The sequence below is a fragment of the Lathamus discolor genome, chromosome 2 (genome assembly GCF_037157495.1).
Source record: "Lathamus discolor isolate bLatDis1 chromosome 2, bLatDis1.hap1, whole genome shotgun sequence".
NCBI classification, from domain to species: domain Eukaryota; kingdom Metazoa; phylum Chordata; class Aves; order Psittaciformes; family Psittacidae; genus Lathamus; species Lathamus discolor.
In genome coordinates this window covers 25,361,832-25,374,056 of record NC_088885.1, presented here as the reverse complement: position 1 = coordinate 25,374,056, position 12,225 = coordinate 25,361,832, and the positions used below count along the sequence as shown (strand labels likewise).

Here is a 12,225-nt window from a genome sequence, read left to right as displayed (position 1 = left end):
AGAACAATTAAACAATGGAACAGGTTGCCCAGAGAAGTGGTGGACTTCCCCTCACTACAGGTATTCATGTCTTAACTTAGCTTGACAAGGACATAGACAACCCAATCTGAGGTCCTGCTTTCAGTGGAAGGTTGGCCCAAATTATCTCCAAAGGTCCCTTACTACTCTGATTCGGTATGTGAAAATCTGCAGCTACCGCATTTTTAAACAGTACCTGTCAGAAACACAGAAATCACTTAGAAGAAAAAACAAAAAAATCAGTTTATGCACAGCTGATTTGCTTCAACTTTGCACTGTTTTAATGTTAATGGAATTAAATATGTACGTATGCTCATGCAGCCTATTTTTCGGCTTTTTTTTCCTACTACGTAAAGTTAGCCAATATGTAAGTGTACTTTGTGTATCTAAATTTAAGGAAACGAGGGGAAAATAAGTTTGATTGCCTTTCCTCAGAAAAGGCTTTAAGTTTGATTTTGATACTTTGATAAGTTTGATTGCCTTTCCTCAGGAAGTGGATTCAAAAGATCTTCAACTGCACTCAGGATGCAATGCTTACTAATTTCTCATCTATTAAAATCCAAACTGCTGGGCTCTGGTAGCGTTTCCCAGTTTCTCTGCCACAGAATTTCAGAGAAAACTGCTGACATGAGTGTCGGGACCATTGCATCAAGAGTGCTCAACAAAAGCTTGAATTGCTTCTACTGTACACCAGCAGGCCTTTGATGAAGAAATACACTAAATAAAATGGAACTCCAGATAAACGTAGATGTACCAAGCAACTTTCGACCACTTTGATTTTTGATCTGCTAACACTTTCAAACAACGCCACTAACTTTTCAGCTTTATTAACAAGCTATGATTCCTGCTTTTCAGCTTTTGATAAAGGGACTGTCAGCTCCCCCTCACCAAGGAGAAAGCTTAAAGGGTTACTTCCCTTATTCCACTCCATACGCCTTACAGAACTGACTTTTAAATACATATATTTTTATGAAGCTCATAAAGATCTATTTCAATCCTCATGAAGACTCCACAAAACCAAATCCACACAGCCCAACTGTTTAATAAACCATGTTTATTACAAATATATTAATCTTGTCCTTACGCTAAGGTCCTCATTTTTGTCTATACCAGAACCAATTACATTCTTCCCAAAATCATACTTGTAGGCTGTAAGGTCAGTTTTTATACTACAGCTATCATAAGGACCCTCCATTATTACTTAGTATTTCCAAGCTAACCCCCAAGTGCCTCAATATGAGGTAAAACATCTATACTAAGTGCAGCTCTGCATAAAATCTACCCATTAGTTTACTACCTTTGAATGCTGGCTACACAGGTTACTTTTGGAGATTAGGATACACTCCTGTTAGCCCGTACTTTACAACTACTGATTCAAAATACCTGTGGTTCATATCACAAGTATGTGTCTATGGTAAAGCCTGAAGTACTAAACACACTATGGGATATAACTGTTTTAAAATTATGTTAATAAGGACTTACTGTTTTCCGCTTTAAGGATATTCACCTACTTTTTGTTTCAAAACTGCACTTGCTGCACTCAGCACCCATCCATAAGTAAAAGAGGGCAGTTTCATGATTCTGCTCCTGGTTCAAATCATGTTGGCATGGAAGCAGATGCTGGACTGATAAAAATAGGTCAGCTGTTCATAAGCAAAAAATCACTGGTTTAATACTTTAAAATAATTGTTAAATATTATTTTGATGCTTCCCATTATTTACTGTGAAATACTTATTATTCTATTTAGTTAGCATTTACTTTGCTCATACAATAGGTATTCCCACCAAAACTGTAGACAGCAGTAGAGTTAGTGCTGTTAATAAAAAAAATAATAAAAAAAAAACCCCACCAAAACCATTATTTTGCATAAAGCTGTAGGGGCTGGGTGCAGAAAGCTTACAAGAGTATCATGTACAGTTCTTCATTATGTCCGTACTGCCTTATGTCAAATGTTATCACATAAACATGTCCATTTGAAGAGCATCAGTATTATTATTACAAAGCGCCATTTTTTTTGTTGAAAAATAAAAAAATATCAGGATATTGCTAATACCCATGCTCAGCCTTGGTAAGAACAGTGCTTCTTCTGTTTAGCTTTGCATCAAATAAATATATAAATGTCCAACTGGAATCTCAGTTACTTAAACCTGATTAAAACACCTAATGGCAGGGAAGATTTAAGTCGGTTACCCTATCAATTGAACATGTGAAAGCATATGTTGCCTCCTAAAAGAAATTTCTTGTGTTCCTTAACATTTTCACACTGCTTACCAAACTGCTGTCAAAACAGCATAAACACACCATAATATTCTCATCTTCACCTGCAGTAAACATCAGAAAGTAAAGTAACTCACCTGTATCATGTGTTTCTGAATCTCTACTAAGCGATATAAAATGCTTTTCTGTCAACACCCTGACACGTCCAACAGAACTTTTTCCAACCTTGACACTAACATGCTTTAGACACACCAGGTCTGTCCTAGAGGTTTGAAGTGATATATTCTGCTCCTGAATTTTTCTTTACAACTGAAATGCACACTTCAATCATTAACAAATTTAGCAGAGGTACATGGGAATACTGCCAATATGTGAGATTTGTACTCCTCTTGTAGTTCAGGCATCTTCCTGTAGATGAAGTAATACAGGAGAAAGACTCAGCAGTACAGAAGTCCCACATATTTAATCCAGCACAAACCTACAGCATTACTGTGTGTCTTCCACACACAGTTGTTTCCACCCTGCTTTCTTTCAGTAGTGAACTGGGTCAGACAGCTTCTCCCAGATCAGTTCCCTAATCTGACTGATCATGCACCAGATAAAAGAAAGTGCCAGTGTAACAGGTAAGAAAGGAATAAATGCCCAAGAAGCAAAGGCAAAAATAGCCCCATCTCTTTAAGCTGCCATAAATCCATACTTCTGCTGTTCATAGCCCCACAACATCTAGTAATTCTCCCTTCTTTCTACCCTTTTAAATTCAATGTTTAAACCTGAAATATGTACGATATAACTACTGTTGAAAAGTAATTTCTGTAACTGAGAACTTGTTTAACTGTCAACACAAATGGAAACTGCCTTCCACAGGAATGAAATCATGTTTGTTGCATTCATCTTCATATATTTCTTTTAAATAAAATATCTATGTAAAATGTGTTTCACTCTAGAGAACTCTTCTGGACTCCAGAAGCTTTGTAACATGTGTTCCAAAACCTCCTGCAAGATTGTACAACCTGAGCTATTCACTGACACTTTTAAAGAAGCCAACTAAACCCACACCCATTAACTTCTTAAATATTGTTTAAGATGTACTGAAAGACTGTCCTTTATGAGACTGCAGAAGTTTTAAACTTGACATTAAGCAGTTTTGGAATTGTTTATAACCAACAACATTCCTAAAATCACATGGCTTGTTATGCTGCAGAAAAGTATGATATGACTCATATGTTGGTTTTGTGTCTTTGCTTTTTCTCAGACAATAAATAGTTTGTAGTAACACAAAACAAACAAATAAAAATCAGAGCAGTATACTCAGAAGTATCCTGCACACTGGATGCTTGCAATTAAAACTAGTTTTTAAACATTCCTTTTCTGACCGGCACATTATGCCATTATGGTTGTTCAGGGGGTTGTTTTTTAACTAAGAAAAGCAGTAAGAGAAAACTTTACTTTTCTATATATGAAATGGTGGCCTTTCCTCTCTTTTGGCTCATCTGCCATTAGCCTCCACCAGTCTCTTCACATAATGTTCATTACAAATCAGTGGTCATTACCAAAATTGCTTCTGTGTACAAAACAAAATAGCCCCATCTCTTTAAGATGCCATAAATCCATACTGCTTACATTTAGTACAGTTTTCATAATACAATCGCTCTGGCTATATTGTCCAGTAATGAATTACAGCAGTATGCTTAAACTACCAAATAAGTTTTATATTAAAATACCTCACTAAGGTTAATGCAAATCTTCATATATGCATAACAGAATACATCAGAATGTCTGCAGACTCAAACTTCAGTAAATCAGTTGACATTACTCATATTTAGGAGTTAACTCTGCAAACACTGAGATATGGTAAAAACCCCTTAGAGCAAGCTCATAATTCACTGCATAACACTTAACACCCATAAAAACAACACAGTATGTGCACCTGCTGCACCTCTGTAAGGTAATGCACCTTAACAACTACACACAGAGAAACCAGATGTTTTGCCATAGGAAAAGTAATCGAGTTCCTAAAAGCCAAAATAGTGCAATGACGAAAGTCACAGCAACGAAATACAAGAAAGCTCTGAAAGAAAGTACCTAAGGACAAAGTCCTACAATCTCAGTTATTATACAAAATGAACAGCAATCCCCCTCCTTGTCTGAAAACGAATGACACTCAAGCGCTTACTACACAGAATTATTAAAAAAAAAAAAAAAAACCCAAACACTGTTACAATCACTAGTATTTACAGGCATCATACACACTTGTTTTGGATAAGCCTTACAGGAAACATCCATAAAGATTATATAGGAGGCTTTCATAGGATATGCTGGGGTCACAAACGGAGCAGAGAAATAACTAGATGTCCTGGGTTCAGCAGCAGCAGTCATTTTTTTCCTTCTTAGTAGCTGGCAGTGCTGTGGTTTTGACTTTCAGCCTGGGAACAACACTGATAACGCCGATGATTTTAGTTGTTGCTAATGTTTGTTGTTAATGTTTTAGTTGTTGTAATGTCTACTCTGACCAAGGACTTTCTGAGTCTCATGTTCTGCCAGGGAAGAGGGGAAGCCGGGAGGAAGCAGAGACAGGACACCTGACCCAAACTAGCCAAAGAGGCATTCCATACCACAGCACGTCATGCCCACTATATAAACTGGGGGCAGTTACCCAGAAGTGCTAGATCGCTGCTTGGGTCAGGCTGGGTATTGGTCAGCATGTGGTGAGCGGTTGTATTCTCTTCCCTTGTTATTTCCCTTATCATTATTATTATTGGTGGTAGCAGCAGTGATTTGTGTTATACCTTAGTTACAGGACTGTTCTTATCTCAACCCATGGGAGTTACATTCTTTCGATTCTCCTCCCCATCCCCCTGGCAGTGGGGGGAGGAAGGGGGAGAGTGAGCGAGTGGCTGTGCGGTTCTGAGTTACCGGCTGGGCTTAAACCATGACACCACTTCACAAAAAAAAGTGGTTATTTTGCTTCTTGAAATAGCACTATTAAATTCTTGAAATACACATAGCAACAAATACAGGGCATCTTACAAATGTATGGAGAAGTATGGCAACAGCATTCACAGCACACAAAAAGAAATCAAAAAGAAAGGAATCAAAAAGCAAGAGTTTTGAATACTACTTTGATAGGGAAATCTTAATTTCCTTTTAATATAAGATCAGGAGGAGTCTACTTCCGGGTATAATTTCCACTGTTTATATTTTATGCTACTAAAGCACATGCAGTGTTTGAAGGCAGACTTACCTCCACCAATGCCACAGTCAGAATATGTTCCATTTTTGAGTCTGGGAAAAGGGCATTCACTTGTGGAGACATTCCGATCAGTACGCAATTAGTAACAACGGATATTACACTCATAGTTTCAAAAGCCAACTGAAATAAAAGACAAATATATTTATACTTATGACATTATCTCTAATTTACCAGTCTTCAAATTGCTCTGGACAGCCCCTCTCTCTTCGTTAGATCTTCAGAAGTTCCATTATTTGAACTTTTTTATTTTCCTGGATCTTTTGAATTCTATAACCTAAAACTTGCTTGGCAAGCAGTCCAGACTTCATCAGATTTAAGAACAGGAAAAGACAAGACCACAAGAAGGTCTGCAATATCACAAAGATCATCTAGCAACCCTGAATTTCTCTCTAGTCTGGTTTCTCTATGTGCATGTTATATGCTTGCTGTAAAGAAGTTAAACCCTATTCTTCCACAATTCCCTACTACTGTGAAGACCTTGAGAAGTTATTAAAAGACCATTAGCACTTTAGATGTAGGTAATGCCAGATCACCACCTGAATAATACCGAATAATCTTACAGGAAAGCAGCCTTATCCCTGGTATCTTCATGCCGCACAACCTCAACACATAGAAGTGTGTTACATATTCTCATCTCACACTCATCTACGTAACACTTATAACACTTATCTACACTTGTTATTACTGAACATGTATTTCCTCCAGGATGAAGGAAAAAATGCTAAATTCCTAGCAGGACTGTCAGTCCAAACACTCTCGTTTTGGAGGTTTTGCCTGAATGTTAAGTAAAAGGAAAACGTAAGGATTGGTCAGAATGCCTTTTTTAAAAAACAGTTACACAAGCTGAAATTTGTTATAAGACAGATTTAAACACATGCAATTACACACATCTAAGAAGCTCTTGCCTGAAGAGTTCACACAAAATGTCAGAAAGTACTACTACAGCTTGACAATTACTTTCACAGTACCATGGTTACTTATTCCAATGTCCCCAACAAGAAAGCCTGACACTGAATTGCAGGAATTTTTACAGCAAATTAGCTGAAGAAACCTTCTCCTTGACAAAAAACTGGTGACTCAGCTCACCTGATTCAAATAATTCCAGTATTCCCTTAAATCTTTCAGCCAATGCTCTAACTTCCCACATGAATCAGGTAACAAAATGTTTGTCATTATTTTTAATTCATACAAAACAAATGCACTTCTACTATTAAAAATCTACAGTATAAAAAACCCAACATGATTGTAGAATCAATATTATAGTTTTTCAGTCTACTCCCTAGAACGAAATAAACTATTCTTGCAAAACCAAATGCTATTACCACACCTGCAGCTACACCTGGGACTTATGACCACAGCCTCATTTATCTGATGGTCACATCACTGGTCAATGCCACTATGCCATCAAGACGCTGGCAACATAAATACAGACTAAAAAATTCATCAAATGTTTAAACACAGATTAAAATTTACACATTTTAATGACTTGATAATAAAATGTTTTCTCCTGTAAGCTCCCTTCATTAAAACCTATGTATGTGTATAATGATTGCACAGAATACTCAGTCTGCATATTTTTGCAGCAGGTTTAATTTAGGTTTCCTGTTTTCATTTCTTCCATCTCCCATTTGTTTCATTTGGTACCAACATTTAAAACCCCACCAAATTAAATGATCCACTAGTTTATTATTCCTCTGTCTCCATTACATACCATTACTAAAGCTGTTAACTAGAATATGGGTTGTCCCCTAGGAATTTCCTCCAATTTACTTTGCACTCATTATGCCTCCTATTACAGAATGCTGAAGTCTCTGGATGTGACTTGACAGAATTCTTTCTTTTCGGAAAAAACTTTGGGTTTGGAGGAGTTTTACAGGGTTATTTTCAGTCAGAATCAGGTTACTGACAGAGCAGGCTCCAAACTAGCTGGTGCTAGAATGATTGCATAGGCAAGCAACCAAGGGCAGGAAATCCTTAACCCACTACTACTAGTGTGAAATTGTTTAGATAGACGACAGTGCTCAGGCTGTGCAGAAAGATCCAGATCCTGCTCACAGATGCAGGTTATTTTAAAATTAGTCAGCTTGAGTACAAGTAATCACAAGGGCACACAGCCAAGCATGGCATAGGAATACACGTACTTACCTACCATTCTTCAATGTTTTTTAAACCCTTGCTCAGCTCCATGCTTCTGAGACTGCATCAAATGTTACCATTTCTAAAATATGTTGGCCGTAAATAGTACTAGGCAGTATCTGGATGCTTTGCTTTGTTGCAGTTGCAACAGGAGTACAATACACATATATACAAACACTAAAGGCTTTGTTTTCTTTTCAAAGGCAACTGGAAGACATCTGGTCAAAAATCCTACAAGAAAAAAATCACTTGGACATACAGTTGGATAGATACTATCCTAAGGCATTGAAGAGAACGAAGTACCTGCTAAACCTTAAAGTGGCAGATAGGTCAAACAGCTTAAGTATGTTTGCTGAAACCTCTTTCAAAATATATTAATAGAAGGACACAGAAATTACCTGCCAAACACCAATATTTGCTGTGGGTTCTGCAAATGGACGCTTGTAAACATTGCACATCTTTAAGGCATCAGAATATATCTCGGTGATGTTGTTTAACACTGCAAAGACAGCTGCCAGTGGATAAACAGATGAAAAAAGACTCACATAGCCAAACTGTAAGAACAACTCCAGGTAGTCATCAAAAGTTCCCTGAAAAACAAAGCAAAAATAAGAACAACTTTTATCCACAAAAAACTGTGAAGAAACACAGAATTAACAATATAGTTGGAAATGTGCTGCCTCATCCCAAATTAGTTGCTTGGAATAACTGGGGATAGAAAACAACAACAACCAACCCGACCATCTAGTTAATCTGGAATTCTTCAATTACTTAAAACTTCTTAATAAGAGGAGGCCAAAGTTTTTCTTTTTGCCTAATGCATTTTTTCAAGTCATACTTCTTACCCTTATTACATGAAGTAATTGTATAACACATTAATCTCATTCAAATTCCTGACTAGTTCAATGAAACAGTTACAGAATGAACTTCGTGGGACTGGAAAATAGCACCATGCATTTAAACTGGCAGAACATTCTCCCAAAAGCACTGTGACAAGAAAAGTCCTAATATTTCAGACTGTCTATGAAAGACCTAACCAGAAAGGTAGGTTGGTAGACGGGCAACTCTTTTCTGGTATTTCTACTTGCTTATTTCAAATGGGGTAAATCAGAATCAGTGGCGCAGTTGAAGGCTGAAATGATGGAATGCAACACTGACATCTGAAAGGAACAGTTAGTGCAACAAAAAGCCCCGTTTTAGCAACTCTGCAACACATCTATCCCCTGATCTTTAAACCAAGAATGTGGGTACATAAATGCTGATTAATTATTCACATGTACATCATTATATATATTTGCATATCAGGTTTGTATCACTTATAGTATTCATAGATTGCAGCAATTATGTGTGAAAGTGAAGAACCATTTTCAAGTAATTTTCAAGCTGCACACTTTATAGTTGGGTCTGACAAACCGATCTGTGGGCCAGGCTATGAAGAGCTACCCAACTTAAAACCGTTGAGACTTTTCTATGGTAACTTTTTGTACAAACTCTGAATTTTAGTAAGGTCATCCTTAGGGACACTTGTCCAGGACCAGTCACTGGAGTAGCAGTCACACATTTGTCCCTGCTATCACTTTCTCAGACAACTGTTGCAAGCAGGGAGCAATCCTTCTGTGTTCCTCCTGCTGGTAACTGCACAATATTCCCACTGCTTCCTCACACCTTTCTTATTTCTTTGCTCAGCACCTATTGACTTTTAGAGTATGAAAAGAAAAGGAGTTTTTTCTCCTACTCAATTTATGACACTTTGTGCAGAAAAAGGAGTCTGCTATGATGTTAAAGCAATTTCCAAGTGTGCCATTGTCAGCCACAGGAGCAGCACATGAACTATTTCATTAAGGGAACAGAATCAACAAAGAAATTCAGGGAGAAAATGAACTAGAAAAGAGAAGCAGAAAGTTTAAAAAAATATATATTTTGCAAGATGGTTTTATAGCTTTAACTCAGTTAAAGGCTGGAGATTTGAAAAGTGAGAGAGAAAGAAGACAAACAAGAGAATTAAATGTTAAAGTGAAGGAAAGAAAACAGAAGAGCCCGAAACACAATTCTGTCAAGACTCCTGCTAAACTCCTTATTTACTGAACATAGTCAAATGCTTTCCCCTTGTGACAGATTTAATTTTAGAAATACTCTTGGCTGCTGGCAGGTCACAGCTTGCAGACAAATCAGTGGTCTAATATTGTACATTCACAAGCACAGCACAATTAAAATCTTTAGATTGAAAATAACACTAGGGACTTGAGTACACAGTATCTTGAACTGAAACTGGGGCTAGCAGTGGACAACTCCAAGGCAAAGCTGTAACTCTACAACTGACCTCTCAGGTCCCAGTGGTAAACCATTCAGGGCAGAACAGTTCAACAGGTGCAGATATATTGACCCAGCCCTGCACAAGAAGCACTGCACAATGTGACTCAGAGACAACACACTGACTTTTCACGTGCCAGCTGAGAATGAGAAGTCAGCTCAGGTCTAAGAGGTAGAACTTGTGCCAACACACAGCTTTTGGAGCTCTGCTGGCCTGTTTGCAGGCACAGCACTGGACTGTGCTGACTTAACCAGTTCAGACACTAACACAGTGATTTCTGCTGTGTTCTCCCTTGACAGACAGACATGCTCTTTAAATCTATTTCCCTCCATCTAAAATTTTGGAAATACCAACCTTCCCAGAGGAAGGCAAGTGTTAACATTCATTTTCCAACTGCAAAGGTAGTATTTCTTTTTCCTCTTCCCACATCATGGCACTTTATGCAGGAAGAAAGGAATCTGATATAGTATTAGTAATACATTTCAAACTGCCTTACACAGAAGGTTCACTGTCTACATAGAATTCTTACTCTGTTAAAATATAAATCATACAGTATTAAGACTCTTGTGATTATGCTTGCAGCGTCTGATCAAGCAAGCTGTCAGTCAGTCTGTAAGGCCTTAGCATATACACTGATGTCTACTTTGTCAGTTCCTTTAGAACTGCACGTAACACATTGCAAAAATTTGTTAAATACGATTAAAATTAAAAGAGGTGGTCAGGAATGGAACTAGGAAGACAGCAAATGCCAAAGCTGTAGTTTCAAGAAGCAAGAGCTTTCAGCAGTAGTATTGCTTTGAAGAACTATTCTCTTCTGCCCCCTCCATTTCTGGCACCACCGACATAAGGGCGCTCTTTCAGGCTATATTAATTGACAGTTTAAACTAGTACCGCTGCAAAACCAAACTAAAACAGACAGTCTCCCCCTTCCCTATGCCAGGCTACTCATCATTGTAGCTTTCAAGCTACCCCTGGAGATTAAGGGCATATTACATAAGTACTTCTTCCAGTGATACAGGGTTACATAGCTCCAGATTCAGCTGTTCATTCCTATCCTTCATTCTAGTGTAACTGGGAACCTGCACTGTTTCGTTTTCTTGATCCAGCGCATCACAGAGCTGTATAAATAACACTATCAGCAAAACTGATGAAGCTGGAAATAAGCTGCCAGGCCAGACAGCCAGAAGTATTTCAAGTTGCACTGGCTCATATCTTCATCAACTACAACCCAGAAAAGTCTGAACTTTTTTACAGTAATAAAACATACACAATAGGTGCCCATTTCTTTCTCCAAGTTGACTTGTTCAACTAATGACAGGTCTTTATCAATTTTCGGAGAACACAGGCGTTTCTTCATCCTCTTGTTATACCTCTTTTGGAGCCAGTAAGGAAGCAAGGACTCTGCCAACTGATTGAGGATCTGCGAAGTTATCAGCAAAGTGGCCAAGCTCTTAAGTTACCAAAAAAAAAAAAAAAGTAATTAAAATTAATAGAATTGTGATAAATCTATGATCATTCCTAATTTTGTGCATTCTAGTAACACTGTAAGTTGTTATACTGTGACAAAAGAGGGCCAGCCTAACAAAACTAGAAACAGCATATGAAAAGTATAGGTGTTCTAGTCCCCATTAGAATCACAGAATAGTTAGGGTTGGAAAGGACTTTCAGATCATCTAGTTCTAAACCCCTGCCATGGGCAGGGACACCTCACACTAGACCATGTCGCTCATGGCTCTGTCCAACCTGGCCTTGAACACTGCCAAGGATGGAGCATTTACCACTTCTTTGGGCAACCTACTCCACTGCCTCACCACCCTCACAGTAAAGAAATTCTTCCATTCACTGTTCTGTGCTGAAAACAACAAAATAGAGTTAGATGTCTAAGTATTTTGTGGATCTGGACATGTCTTGGAGACAGTACAGTATACCCTGAAGTATATTAAATGTCACAAATGTCATGTCTGGTATAGGTACGTCAATTATTTTGCTAAAGCTCTCTTCAGAGAGGAGAGATCTTGAGTTAAAGTTCTGCTGTTTTGTTCGTTACATTTAAAGAAAAAATGTCTTTTTCTTATACCTGATTTTCATGCATTTGAGTGCAAAAGATATTAACAAAAGAAAGCTGATGTAAAATACCAACTACAAATTATTTTTGCTTTTATTTATTCTCAGCTCCTCATAGTAGTCATAAACTGATCCTCAAGAGTATCCCTTTAAGAGCACTAGAGAGAAAACCATTTTCTAACAAAAAGGGAAAGAAGGAGGAAATGAAAATTTTCCAGCCTCATCTGT

At 37.7% G+C, this 12,225-nt stretch overlaps 1 protein-coding gene across 4 annotated transcripts in view; it reads right to left on the bottom strand.

The window, feature by feature from the left end:
• The window catches only part of ANO10 (anoctamin 10), a 129,936-nt gene that overhangs the window by 103,258 nt on the left and 14,453 nt on the right, over positions 1-12,225 (bottom strand). For all 4 annotated transcript variants that reach the window (XR_010609870.1, XM_065666188.1, XM_065666186.1 and 1 more), the window contains exons 9-11: positions 11,201-11,383; positions 8,021-8,212; positions 5,478-5,606 (exon numbers count right to left, since the gene is read on the bottom strand). Coding sequence is in view for 3 of the 4 variants with exons in the window: in XM_065666188.1 (XP_065522260.1) it covers positions 5,478-5,606; positions 8,021-8,212; positions 11,201-11,383 (504 nt within the window). In the remaining variant the exon portion in view is untranslated. The remainder of the gene's footprint in view (positions 1-5,477; positions 5,607-8,020; positions 8,213-11,200; positions 11,384-12,225) is intronic.